At 36.6% G+C, this 14,943-nt stretch overlaps 1 protein-coding gene across 14 annotated transcripts in view; it reads right to left on the bottom strand.

The window, feature by feature from the left end:
* Window positions 1–14,943, bottom strand: part of LOC104993485 (coiled-coil domain-containing protein 170-like) — a 39,107-nt gene that overhangs the window by 2,057 nt on the left and 22,107 nt on the right. For 11 of the 14 annotated variants that reach the window (XM_010846784.1, XM_010846793.1, XM_010846783.1 and 8 more), the window contains 6 exons: window positions 14,421–14,677; window positions 11,280–11,415; window positions 9,119–9,433; window positions 7,435–7,635; window positions 760–987; window positions 9–114 (listed from right to left, as the gene is read on the bottom strand). In XM_010846784.1, coding sequence (XP_010845086.1) covers window positions 9–114; window positions 760–987; window positions 7,435–7,635; window positions 9,119–9,433; window positions 11,280–11,415; window positions 14,421–14,677 — 1,243 coding nt within the window. The remainder of the gene's footprint in view (window positions 1–8; window positions 115–759; window positions 988–7,434; window positions 7,636–9,118; window positions 9,434–11,279; window positions 11,416–14,420; window positions 14,678–14,943) is intronic. The other 3 variants (XM_010846785.1, XM_010846787.1, XM_010846794.1) reach the window with 3 other exon arrangements.

The following is a 14,943-nucleotide window of genomic DNA, read 5'->3' as shown; positions in this document are numbered from 1 at the left end:
TGCTTCTTGCTCATCAGAGTCTACTGTAGTTTTCAGGTCTGTTTCCATAACTGCCTTCCCTTTCATTGCTTCAACTTTTGTTAGAGATTCCCTGAGCTTCTCAATTGTTTTGTCCTATGAGGGTAGAGGTTGTGGGAAAGGGAGAAGACTATGATTAGATCTCTTCTAAGTAACAGACAGGCATGATGCATGATAACTCATGCTTTTTTACTTTCTTCCTCTCTCTTTTCTTTTACGAGCTAGATAATGTAGAAAAAGAAAATTCCACAATTTATGAATTAAGAGGACATTTCTCCACTATGTTCATCAATAACCAATAGTTAATGAGAACTTTTATTAACTAGGCATTTGGGATTTAAAGAGGTTTAACACATGTTCCATGTCCTCGAGAGTCTTAGTCTGTGGTAATCAAACACAGAAATAGAGAATAACTGGATACAGTAAGATTAAATATTCTTGATAAACGGGCAAAAAAAGTTGACCAATAAGTATCTAGTGCATCTTTGGTTTCAGGCATAAAATGTACTTTCGAAATACTACAACTGAAGCTTGATATAGCGAAGATCCAAAGATACTCTGATTCTTAAGATGAGTGGTGGATTTACAACATCTAACTTTATTATCCTATATGTTTAATATTATATATATTATTTTTATGGGTGTAAAATAATTTTTTAAGTTCAATGAGAAACATACAGCAAAAACAGTAACAGAACAAAGCTTAAGTGAATTTTTGAAAGCCTCACATCCTTTACTTACTTTAAGGACATTTACTCTTGTCAGTTGAGTTTTCATATTTTTATTTGACAATTTCAAGTCACTGAGCTGTTTCTGAAGTTTCTGAATTTTCTCCTCTAATCTTTGAGTTGTAACAGTCTGAAAATTCTGCTGAATATTCAGTAATGTTTCTTGCTTGTTGTCTTTCTCTAGCTGCTCGAATGTTTTGCCATGTTCATCCACCTGGGAAATCTTAGATTGAGAGTTTTCCTTGACAGAAATCAACAGTATTGAAACAAAGAAGCTATGCTTTAAGATGGTATTCCACACTAGCATACCAGATCTGCTCTAGACTGATAAATTATAGACTTAATTCTTATATAAATAGGATAGTTTTCACCATAAATATGCATTATAATAATTCAGAAAATAAAATGTGACAGAAAAGTGATAGCTTAATGCTAACAAAGGTACAGTTAAGCAGACAATTTATAAACACCACGTGATAGCATGTCTTAGTTCAACTTTTCTAATAAGGTATGATTAGGAAATAATAAAATATTTAAAGGTTCAAGCAAAAAGATATCCTCTACAACAGTATTTATAACATGAAGAAATACAAATGTCAAAAAAGAATTAAATTACATGTGATTAATTAATACATTTCATGTATTAAGAATTAATATATTTCTTTTGTTTTTTTTTTTCCCTTAATATATACATTTTATTGAAGTTATAGTTGACCTACAGTATTTCAGGTACACAGTAAGGTGATTAAGTTATACATATACACATATATTATTTTTCAGATTATTTTCCATTATAGGTTATTACAAGATATTGACTACTGTTTCCTGTGCTATACAGTAAACCTTCATTGCTTGTTACATATCCATTCTTTTTTAAATCAGAAATCTAGGATTCCATTCAGATTAATACATTTCTTATAAATCAAGTTTTCAAAAATACTTACTAAGAGAAAATGCTAATGATATATTTAAATGAAAGAAACAGGATGAAGAAAAATTATGCCTCTCTCTGCTGCTGCTGCTGCTAAGTTGCTTCAGTCGTGTCCGACTCTATGCGACCCAATAGATGGCAGCCCACCAGGTTCCCCCATCCCTGGGATTCTCCAGGCAAGAACACTGGAGTGGGTTGCCATTTCCTTCTCCAATGCATGAAAGTGAAAAGTGAAAGTGAAGTCGCTCAGTTGTATCCGACTCTTCATGACCACGTGGACTGCAGCCCACCAGGCTCCTCCATCCATGGGATTTTCCAGGCAAGAGTACTGGAGTGGGGTGCCATTGCCTTCTCCGATGCTTATCTCAGTTATGTTAAAATATTCATGAAAAATAGTCGTAGTAAAATATGCTATGCTAAGCTAAGTCACTTCAGTCGTGTCCAACTCTGTGCGACCCCACAGATGGCAGCCCACCAGGCTCCCCCATCCCTGGGATTCTCCAGGCAAGAACACTGGAGTGGGTTGCCGTTTCCTTCTCCAATGCATGAAAGTGAAAAGTGAAAGTGAAGTCACTTAGTTGTGTCCGACTCTTAGCAATCACGTGGACTGCAGCCTACCAGGCTCCTCCGTCCATGGGATTTTCCAGGCAAGAGTACTGGAGTGGGGTGCCATTGCCTTCTCCGATAGTAAAATATACCTATATGTTAACACTGGTTATCTCAAAGTGGTAGAATTACTGGCTATTTTAATTGTATCCTTTCTACTATTTTATACTTTATAAAGATACTACCAGAAAAGAGAGAGATGGAGAAGAGGTGCAAATTTAATAAAGATATGCATATTTTCATTATACATGAACTAAAAATTAATAAAATATATTTTAAAGAATCACTAGTTCTTCCAATAAGAAAATAGATACTCCAGGCAAGGCTGGTTAAAGAAGGAAGAGAGGACTGCCCTGGTGGTCCAGTGGTTGAGAATCTGCCTGCCAATACAGGGGACACAGGTTTGATCCCTGGTCCTGGAATATTCCACACACATGGAGCAACTAAGCCATGTGGCACAACTACTAAGCCCACAAGCCGCAACTACTGAGCCAGTATGCTGAAACCTACTAAGCCCACAAGCCGCAACTACTAAAGCCCACTTGCTCTAGAGCCCATGGTATACAGCAAGAGAAGCCACCTTAACAAGAGGCTTGTGCAGCACAACTAGAGAATAGCCCCTGCCTGCTGCAACTAGAGAAAGCCTGCACCCAGCACCGAACACCCAGTGCAGCCAACAATAATAAATAAATAAATACATTTTTTTAACTTTTAAAAAAGGAAGAGAAAATGAAAATACTATTAGGTAAGAGAAACATACAGAACTAATGTACATAAATTAATTTTATAATGAGAAAAAAGTTACTTAAAATGTTATTACAAATGTCTTCATCCATTAAAAAAAATAAAACAAGTAACATATTAAGGAATAAGAATGAGAATGGCACCATTTTTCTTAATAACACACTGGAAATCAGAAGACAATGGAGTAATGCCTTCAAATCTGTGTGAAAATAAAGTCTAAACCCAACTATCAACTGATCCTGATGGTAAACAATAACAAAAAAAGACCATGTAATTTATTCAAAGAATTTTTCCCTCCAAGATACCATTTCTTAGAAATCTATTAGAAGATGTACCCCAGCAAAATAAGAAAGTACATCAAAAGAAAGGAAGACAAAAGATTCAGGAAACAGTGCAACCTAACCAAGAGATTGGAGAAGAAAAGTCACAGGATTATAGCTGTGCCCAGGCCCACAGAGCAACAGTCCAGACTGATGCAAGAGAATTAAGGAGTCTGGATGAGAAAGAATGGGAGATTTTTGTAGATTATAAGATCATCTGACATAATATTGGGGAAAAATTAATAAGTGAATGTTGAAAATTATACATATGAAAATACAAGAAAACTATTAACTCTAGGAAAAATAACACACACTACTACAAGAAAGGAAATGTCACAAGAGTATAATACTGGGCATTTTGTAAACATTATTTAGTGTCATAGTGAAGTAAATGCTGATTATGGGTCTAGCTAAAAACACTAATATAGCTATACTGGGACAATAGAAGGTGGAGGGGGAAAGAGATAAAATTATATCTATCATATAATAGGAAGTCAACAGATAATGTCTAAAACAAATAACTCAGGATATACCAATATAAGGGCTTACCTGATAACTCAGCTGGTAAGAATCCACCTGCAAGGCAGGAGATCCTGGTTCAATTCCTGGGTTGGGAAGATCCCCTGGAGGAGGGCATGACAACCCACTCCACTATTCTTGCCTGGAGAATCCCCATGTATTGAGGAACCTGGCAGGCTACAGTCCTTGGGGTTGCAAAGAGTTGGACATGACTGAGCTCTAAGTAAGCACAGCACAGCACACATAGCAGTATAAGCAAATCATTTAAGAAAATGGAGTTTACTACCAGAAGCAATAGCTAAAAAGGTTAAAAGTAGTTCCCTCTGGGAAATAGGATAGGTGGAAGTACAGAAATGGGCTGCTGCTTTTCAATAGAAGACTCGTGGTATATTTAATTTAAAAAATATATATGTATATATAATATATACATTGGAGAAGGCAATGGCACCCCACTCCAGTACTCCTGCCTGGCAAATCCCATGGACGGAGGAGCCTGGTAGGCTGCAGTCCATGGGGTCGCTAAGAGTCAGACATGACTGAGTGACTTCACTTTCACTTTTCACTTTCATGAATTGGAGAAGGAAATGGCAACCCACTCCAGTGTTCTTGCCTGGAGAATCCCAGGGACGGGGGAGCCTGGTGGGCTGCCGTCTCTGGGGTCGCACAAAATCGGACACGACTGAAGCGACTTAGTAGTAGTAGTAGTAATATATACATATAAGTGTAAAAGATAAAAAATTCTAAATAACTGCAGCTCAAAGAAGAAATGAAAATTAATAGAAAAATTATAAACACTTATACAGTGAAAGAACTTCATATAAAAATATACTGAACAACTTACAGAGGAATATTTACAGCCTTTGCTGTTTTTATGAATTAAAACAAGGGAACACCCCCCACCAAAAAGAGCATATTTACATAAGGAAAAAGAGAAACAAGGGGTATAGATTTAATAAAGGTACCGTATATTTTCATTATGTATACATCAAAACTAAACTGGTAAAATGCATATAAAAAAGAACCATTAGTTCTTTGGAAAGATAAAATAGATGTCCCAGGCAAGTCTGGTTAAGGAGGAAAAAGAGAAAGTGAAAACACACAATATTAGCAAGGAGAAACATACAGAATGCATAGATATAGAAAACATGAAAAGAATTCTAAACACTACTTTGTAACTCAGTGGCAATAAGTTGAAAACCTAAAAGAAATACATTGTTTCCTATAAAACTATAATATTCAACTGTGTCAAGAAAACCCTAGAACTAAATTATTGGACTTAATAAGTAAATTCAGTAAGGTGGTACATGTGTGTGAGCTCAGCTGCACAGTCGTGTCCAACTCTTTGCGACCCATAGACTGTAGCCTGCCAGGCTTCTCTGTCCATGGAATTCTCCAGCCAAGAATACTGGCCTGGGTTGCCATTTCCTTCTCCAGGGGATCTTCCTGACCCAGGGATTGAACCCAGGTCTCCCGCATTGCAGGTGGATTCTTTACATCTAAGTCACCAGGGAAGCCATTAAACTTTTAAATATTGAGGAAACTTCCTGGTGGTCCAGTGGATAGGACTCAGCACTCTCATTGCCAGGGCCCTGGATCTGATTGCTGGTCAGGGAACGAAAATCCTGCAAGCTATGTGGTGCAACCAAAGGGGAAAAAAATACTCATACACTATATTGAACTCATACATTAATTGAACACATTTAGAACTCAATCCCATAGAGAGAGGGGGCTTCCCAGGTGGCGCTAGCAGTAAAGGATCTGCCTGCCAATGCAGTAGGTGCAAAGAGATGCGGGTTCAATTCCTGGGTCGAGAAGATCCTCTGGACTAGGAAACGGCAACCCACTCCAGGATTCCTGCTGGAAAATTCCATGGACAGAGGGGCCTGGTGGGCTACAGTCCATGGGGTAGCCAAGTAGAACACAACTAAGTGACTGAGCGCACACACACCCACCATAGAGGGAGAAAGCACCAGTGTGGAAATACATATGTGTGAACATACTTATTTCAGCATTATTTGTAGTGGCATAAAAAGTAGGAATAAGAGAATGACCATCAATAGTTCTTAATAGGGAACTGGTTAAATAAGTTATATATAGAGTATGGAATATTATGCAACTGTAAAGGAATGAGTTAAACCTGTATCTTTTGATCTAAGGAAAGACCATGAAGTACTTACTTATCAAGTAATATGAGTATTTTGACTAGTACAGTCCAAATTTTGTAAAAATGTCAACATTTACATATATGTATATACTCATATATTTCCATAATCACTGCAATAGTTATAGAAGATATAGACACACTGGTTACTGAGGTGAATAGGCAGAAAGAGGGTTAGAGAAGATTATTATTGTTTTCGTCAAATCTTTTAGCATGGTTTCAAGGGTTGTGGAATGCATGTGCTATTTATATAGTCTTAAATTTTAACATAATATATTTCAAAATATTTATGTGGATATGAATCATTGTCAACTACATTTTCAAGAGCAGAGGTAGAAGCTGGATTCATCTTTGTGCTCTGGAGTGCATTGCCAATACCACTTTACCAAGTGCTGGAAGTTTTTAAAAACTGAGTGATCAAACTATACGCGATCAATGAATGAATGAATGACCGGATGGAATGACAGACTCAGTAGTGAGTGCGTGAGTTTATACTCTGGGGCACAGCAAGTATAGAAAGAGTATAGCATGGGGATGGGTATGACATGCGATTCTGTGAAGAGGTAGTGAAATAGAATCAAAATCTCCTGAAAACATCCTACCTAGTCCCATTCCACTTTTAGGATTGACTTTATAGATGCAGAGAAGCAAAAAATAGAAAAGGAAATGGTCTATAAGGTAATTATTGAGGAATTTCACACACAGCCCCTTCCCTGACACAGTAGCTAAAATTCCATCTTGAGAGAGTCATTTCTTTGAATTCATTTCCCTCTAATCTTTTTTTAAAAGTATATTAAGAAGTACATTGTTTATTAATGTATATGGAATCTAGGAAAATAGTACTAATACACCTATTTACAGAGAAGAAATGGAGATGCAGATGCAGAGAGTGGACTGGTGGACCCAGTGGAGGAAGGAGAGGGTAGGACAAATTGAGAAAGTAGCACTGACATATATACACTATCCTGTGTAAACAGGTAACGAGCAGGAAGCCACTGTGTAACACAAGGAGCCCAGCCTGCCGCTCTGTGATGATCTAGAGGGGAAGAACGGGCGGGACAGAGGCGCAAGAGGAAGGGAATATCTATATCACTATGACTGATTCACACTGATGTGTGGCAGAGACCGCCACAACATTGTAAGCGATTATCCTCCAATTTAAAAATATATATGTAAACAAATGCCCTTATAATAAATACCAAATGTGTACAGTAGAAAAATGGGAGATAATGGAATAATGAGAGGTATTTTGATAAAATCAGAAGGTTCAAAATTTGTAGCAAAATTTCCTTCCTTTCCCACTATTAAGAAAGTACAAATAGTATTAATAGCTTTGAACATTTAAATGATATAAGATGATCATTTTCATTGTCAAAAAAAATGCCTTATACTTCAAGAAATTCTTACTTTGTTCGTGTCCAAGTCTAATTTCCCTTGAAAAAGGTCATTAATAGCAATTTTTCCTTCCAGACATTTCAAGAGTCTTTTTTGTTCCATATACTTTTCCTCAGTATCGGATAGTTCTCCAGCAGTTTCTTCAGAGTGATGAGATTGCTTCTCCAATCGTTTAGTGAGCATCTGCATTTCCTGCTGGAGGACTTCAGCTCTCTGTAGAGAAAAAAAAAAAAATAGATAAAACACCCCAATGGTCCATGATTTCTATTTTCAAAACTATGTGCAAGTTCTACTTATATTAACATTGTAGTAATGAAATTAAAACTCTTCCTCATCGGAAGGAAAGTTATGACCAACCTAGACAAAATATTAAAAAGCAGAGACATTCCTTTGCCAACAAAGGTCCGTCTAGTCAAGGCTATGGTTTTTCCAGTGGTCATGTATGGATGTGAGAGTTGGACTATAAAGAAAGCTGAGCATGGAAGAATTGATGCTTTTGAACTGTGGTGTTGGAGAAGACTCTTGAGAGTCCCTTGGACTGCAAGGAGATCCAACCAGTCCATCCTAAAGGAGATCAGTCCTGAGTGTTCATTGAAGGACTGATGTTGAAGCTGAAACTCCTATACTTTGGCCACCTGATGCGAAGAGCTGACTCATTTGAAAAGATTCTGATGCTGGGAAAGATTGAAGGCAGGAGGAGAAAGGGACGACAGAGCATGAGATGGCTGGATGGCATCACCAACTCAATGGACATGAGTTTGAGTAAACTCCGGGAGTTGGTGATGGACAGGGAGGCCTGGCGTGCTGTAGTCCATGGGGTCCCAAAGTATTGGACACGACTGAGCGACTGAACTGAACACTAAGTTACTAAATAGATGAGTGGGGAAGATGTTTAAGAAGACTCAACATGTATAAGCTGGTTTTAAAAAAAAGAAACAAAGGTTTGATATACAAAAATAAGACATTTTAGTGAATACTGAGAAATAAAATAGTATAATGAATTTTAGGAGAGAATGTGTAAAAAAATTGTAACTGTACAACAAGCATACTACTGTGTAGCAGGTTTTACTAACAAACTGAATTTAAGCAATACCTATTTTCACTTGAATGTTAGGATGAAGAGTGATGAAATTTTACTACAATAATTTGAACATAACAGGAGATACATCCACTTGAACTTGCTGGATCAATCTTGACAGACGTGACCAGTAAATTCACACAAATGACTGACTTGATAATTTACTTCACTGCACTGACTAAACTGACCAGTGTTTGGTCATGACAGAAGCATTATCCTCACCACACCACTATGTTTAAGCTAACATTCACTGAGCTTACACTGACCTGTACTAAGCATTTATTATGTATTAATCCATTTAATCCTTATAACCATTCTGTGGTACACAAACTATATCCCCCCTAAACCCACTCCCACTCCTGCCAAAATTTACAAAACTGAGGCACAGAGAACATAAATAACCTGCCCCAAAGCACACATTCAGTAATCGTAGAGCTGGAATTCATACCCGGCCTCTCTGCTCTTAAATACCCCTACTGTGATAATGGACATCTTCATCCCTCTTATCACTATAGTAATAAAAATACAATCAGGGCCACAGGGTTCACTGACGACTAACATCAAAATCCACATCTTAAAACTAATTTGAAAGAGGAACTCATCTGTCGATACACTTACGGACTTCCAAGATTGCTCATTTGCACCAGTCTCCAGAAGGCTCTCTTTCACAGCTTCCTCTATGGCTGGTGTGGGCTCAGCACTGTTGCTGGGAAGAGCAGACAGCTGACTGAGGAATTTCTGATAGTGGGATCGCGCTATTTTAGTTTCCCAGTTGTATGAACGTGGAGGTCTGTCTAACTCAAGTATTTGTTTTTCCTCATGGATCAAATCTTGTTGACACTTATCCCAAATTTTCTGTCCATCTTTTGGTCCTTCAGAGCAAAAAGTGTTCTCTCTCTCAAAATTTTTGACCAGGATAGCTTCATCCTTATCCTAAATATACCAACACACATGTTAAACTTCTCATTTGGAATTTAATATCGAGACATCTATTTCTGTCCTTTTGAAATACAGTCATAGTCATAATACAGTATAGTCATAATACAGAACTTGAGGAGAAAAGGCTTTCTATAGAAACAAAGAGTTACAGAGTTACAAGAGAGACAAGAGCATACTCACAAGAGTAAACTAGAACATCAAGAGGTATTAAAATACCTCTTTGGGGGCATGTGGGAAGGGCAAAAAACCTGATGTTATGGAGAAAGTATTTTGAGAACACAGGAAGTTTAACTTAGAGAAGTAGCTAACCAACTGCTCCAATTTATGAAGGAAGTGTTTACAGAATATTTTGAGGTAATAAATGTAGAAGGAAAGATAGAATTTCACAGCTCAGCATTTTGGTTCTCCTAACAAAATAACTGATTCAGGCAAGGATCATCAATGAATGCTAAGACTATTAAGTGCAAAGTTGGCAGGGAAATGGATATTTTCATAAAGACTTAATTATGATTATAGAACATCATTTAATAGTAACAGCTTTGATAATGTAAAAGCACAGATAAGTCACATTTCTTTCCCCCAACCGTTCCCTTGTAAGCGCCCTGCTTTCATTGTAAACAGGAAAAAATAGAAGATAACGCAATACTACTCCTTCACCCTCCCTCTCCCAGGAAGATTCTGCCTTTATAAATTCTTCTTTTCACCTTCAATTCTGAAAACTGAGTAAATAAGTTTACTTTCTGGACTTTTTGTCATGTGAAACTTGGAGATAGAAGCGAAGCTAGAGTTGTTGAAGTAATGATGGGTTTGTCTCACTAAAAGCCCAGGAAGGAAAAAAAAAAAAAAAAGAGGTAGAATAAAAGAGCAGTGGAAGAAAAGGTCAGAGCTACACACACTGGTGTGGGAGAGTTTTTCAGAGATATGACAGAGGAGTGAAAAACATAGAAAGGGTTACTGTGAATTACTTGAAAGAGGTAATTAAAAATTGGAATTACTTTAAACTCTGAAAGTAGTTGCTGAATGTTTTAAGTGGAACCCTTCACATTAATTGGATCACAATGGAACTTATTTTACATTCAGAATATTATAAACCTGGAGAAGGGCATGGGAACCAACTCCAGCATTCTTGCCTCAAAAATTACACAGACAGAGAGGAGCCTGGCAGGCTACAGCCCATGGGGTTGCAAAGAGTTGGACATGACTGAAGCAACTTAGCATGCATATAATAAACAATTATAGTCTACGGATTTCAGAATAAACTTTTACCACTTCCTTGACAGTAATTCATCTCCCATCCTCCTTCAGCATTCCTCCATAAAACTTCTATTCATCCTGTGAATTGCTGTCTACTAGGGACCAGGCTAACCTCCTCCTTCTAAACCCAACTCATGCACACATCTAGATTTCAATATTCAGTGTGGATGATCCACCAGTTTAGTTTTGTGACCCTTGTGCCTCAGTTTCAATGACTTTCTTCTACACTCCTATTCAATCCTTATACACAAATCCAAAAACTCAGATTTTGTCAGCAGCAAGAACTACCCCATACCAGAAATATAAAACTTCAATATTTCACTCTCTAACCACCACCTCCTCCCAGTTCTCTCATAGCTGCATTCCCTCTAACCTCCTCTTTAGTATCACAGAGACCTTCAGATCTGCCTTGCACTTTCTCTCCATACTTCAGAAACGCTTTCGGTTCACCATGCTGGACTGCTTCCTTTTATCCTCCACAAGAAGAGGACCAACAAACCACTCAACATTTGCCAATTATCTCCTGGAATAACATAAAGTAACAAAAATCCTTTTTCTTCAAAAATCAATCCAAATTTGTTCTCACCTTTGTCATGAAACTATCCAAGGAATCTTCTTGTTCTTTCATACTCATATAAGGGGAGAATCTGTTAGCACCTGCTAACTTTTTCTCCAAAAGGTCTGCTTTTCGCTCTGCTCTTTTTCTTTCAATCAGATGTACTCTGTGTAAGATATTGGTAGGTAACAATATCATGAAACCAATTTTTCAAACTTCAAATAATAACAAGAAATATCCCCACTTAAATTAAATATGTGTACCAAATAAAAATGTATTCCTTATGAAAAGAGCTGTGCAAGTTCCCGGCTTAATTATAGGAAGAGATGAGAAATGGTAGAGAAATGGAGAGAATGATTCCATGTTAAGTCTGTAGTAGTTCCCCTGGGAGAGATCAATCTTGAAACCACTCTTTTTCAAGAGGAAATTTAAGTATGAATACATCTCTGCTCCTATGATAATATCGTGATGATCAGGAGGTTCCACATGGGTACAATTACCATGGGCCTGTATTTGCAAGTTCCACATCCATGGATTCAAGCAGCCATGGATTGAAACTATTCAAAAAAATTTTTTTCAGAAAGTTCCAAAAGGCAAAAATTAAATTTATCTTACACAAGCAACCATTTACATAGGATTAGCTATTACAAGTAATCTAGAGTTGAGTTAAAGTACACAAGAGATGTGCATAGGTTATATGCAAATACTGTACTATTTTATATAAGGGATTTAGCATGTGCAGATTTTGGTACTCTCAGGGGTCCTAGAACCATCCCCTGCAGACACTGAGGCACAAGGGATGAAGGACAACTGTATTCCCATTTTAGTAACACCTGCATGGGCTCTTTAACTGAATCCCTGAATAGAGTTTCAAGAAAGGTAAAGGAATTAGAAATGGAAACAGCATATGTAAAAACCTGTTTTATTATCAAACACAAACAACTAATTATTTGGTTCTTGTTTTGATTAACAATTGATAGGTTTGGTAATATTTCCTACCTTGAAGCTAAGTTAAAGTTTCAGTCTACCTTCCATGTTTGTTATATTCTTTTCTATAGAAGATTTGCATCCTACAGAATTAGTGAATATGGGTCAGGTCAAAGAAAATATCTGAATTATCTAAGAGAAAATATAATTCAATAAAATTATATTGGAGACATGTAGGTCACACTCAAAAGGTCATTCCTTGTAATTATAGCCTTAGAATGACAGTAGACACAGAATGAGATAGAAACAATACTTTAAAAAATACTTCCCAAGAATTTTTGAAACCTGATGAAAAACATCAATTGATAGATTAAGTAAATTCTGCAAATCCAAAGTAGGATAGATACAAAGGCGGCCACACCAAGACATATCATCATCAAATTTCTACCAATTAAAAGTCAGATAAAAAGCATGTATTACCTTCTAACAAATAGCTATAAGACTGAACACTGGCTTTTCAAAGTAAGTCAGTCAGAAGATAACCGAAGAACACTTTAAAGTGCAGAAAGAAAAAATACTGGCAACCTAGAGTTCTCAGTAAAAAAAAAAAAAAAACCTTTCAGAAGGAAAAATGGAAAAATTCATCCTTAGAAGAACTGCATTAAATTGCAGAAAAACTACAGGCAATTTTTCAGGATAAAGGAAAACGATCCCTGGTGGCTACACAGAACTGTAGAAAGGAATGAAGAGCACCAGGAGTGAGTGTGGGGGTCAATAGAAATTAATACTGAAAATTAATATCTTATGAGATTTATAACATTTGGAAAAGTAAAATGTATCATAACAATAGTACAGGAGCATAAGATGGGTAAATAGAGTTACATTGTTATAAGATTTCTATTTTTGGATAACATAACAGCACTAATTTAGACTTTAATTGTAATCAGAAGGTCTAAGTTACAAAGTTAATGATAATTTAAAAGATATTTAAAAATAACACAGGAGAAAAATAGTAATAAAAATTTGATTAATCTAAAAGAAAATGGTGGGGACTTCCCTGGTGGTCCAGTGGTTAAGAATCCACCTGCCAATTCAGGGGACACAGGTTTGACCTCTGGTCTGAGAAGATCCCATTTGCCATGGGGCAACTCAGCCTGTGTGCCACAACAATCGAGCCCATAAGCCACAACTACTGAAGCCCACACACCTACAACAAGCAAAGCCACCACAAAGAGAAGCCCACGCATCGCAACTACAGAGTAGCCTCTGCCCACTGCAACTAGAGTAAGCCTGCACACAGCAGTGAAGAACCAGCCAGCCAAAAATAAATGAATAAACAGTCAAAATGGATCAAAGATAAAATTTTAAGTATTAAAACAGTAACTATTAAAATAAAAGATATGTGTAAATCTTTGTGATACGAGATTAGGTGTCTTTGCTATAACACCAAAGACACAAAATGACAAAAGAAAAAAAAGGTAAGCTTCATCAAAACTCTTTGGAAAACAGCCTGGAAGTCGCTCAGAAGTAACCTCAAAAAGTTAAACATAGAGTTACTTTACAACCCAGCAATTCTACTCCTAAGGCACTTAACTAAGAGAAATAAAACTTACAGTCATGTAAGAGTTCACACAACAATGTACATAGCAGCTCATTCATAAAGTCCCTTGCAAAGGAAGCAGCCCAAGGTTCATCAACTGATGAATGGACAAACAAAATGTGGTATAACCTTATAACGGAATATTATTCAGCCATAAAAAAATTAAGTACTGATTTAGGCTAAACATTGATGTATCTTGAAAACATTGTGCTAAATTAAAGAAGTTAGACACAGAGGCCATATATTGTAACATTTCATTCATATGAAATGTCCAGAAAAGGCAAGCCCAAGGAGAAAGACAGTAGACTGCTGGTTGTCAGAAACTGGAGAGAGTGGATTGGGGAGTAACTACTAGTAGACATGGATTTTTTTAGGGGTTGATGAAAGTGTTCTAGAATTAGAGTGTGGTGATGCTTGTACAACCTAGTGAATATACTAAAAACTACTAAATTGTATGCTGCAAAAGGGTGAATTTTAATGAAATGGAAATTATATCTTAATTAAAAATTTAATTTTGAGTCAGGCATGTTAAATTTTGTTATATTTAAATTCTGTGATCAGTCAGGAATATGAAGTTCATATAATATTTGCAAGCTTATGAAAAATGAATGAAATTTTTGAAAACAAACTAGAAAATTCCCTACCTTAGAAGATTTTCTAGTTCTGTAATTCTTTCAGTTAGATCCCAGTTGCCTCTTTCAAGACTCTGAATACTGGTGTTTTTCAAAGATTTAATTCTGGTTAGAGAAGCAATAAGTTCCTCTAAGTCCTTGATGTCGTCTTTCAGGGACATTATCTGGAATGACTGTTGCACGTTATTTTCTTTGTAAGTTTCTAGCTCACTCTTCATCTCTTGCAATGAAGTTTCTTTTATGAGAAGTTTGTTTCGAAGATTTCTTAGCTAATGAGAAAAGGAAAGTGTTATTTTAAGGTCATTTATAATTTTGGTTTTAGAAAATTCATGATTTTAAATCATTATGAGCATTTAAATTATACATTATACAACAAAATGAGGATTTTTGAATCTCCTAATAGTAGATTCCAATATTAAATACATTTTAAAAAACTTATTAGGGCTTCCCTGGTGGTCCAGTGGTTAAGAATCTGTCTTGCAATGCAGGGGACATGGGTTTGATTCCTGGTCTGAGAAGATCCCCAAAATGCTGT

This window comes from Bison bison, unplaced genomic scaffold (assembly GCF_000754665.1).
Source record: "Bison bison bison isolate TAMUID 2011002044 unplaced genomic scaffold, Bison_UMD1.0 scf7180017864239, whole genome shotgun sequence".
Lineage (NCBI taxonomy): Eukaryota > Metazoa > Chordata > Mammalia > Artiodactyla > Bovidae > Bison > Bison bison.
The sequence above is the reverse complement of the archived record's forward strand: the minus strand, read 5'-3'. Positions and strand labels throughout refer to the sequence as shown.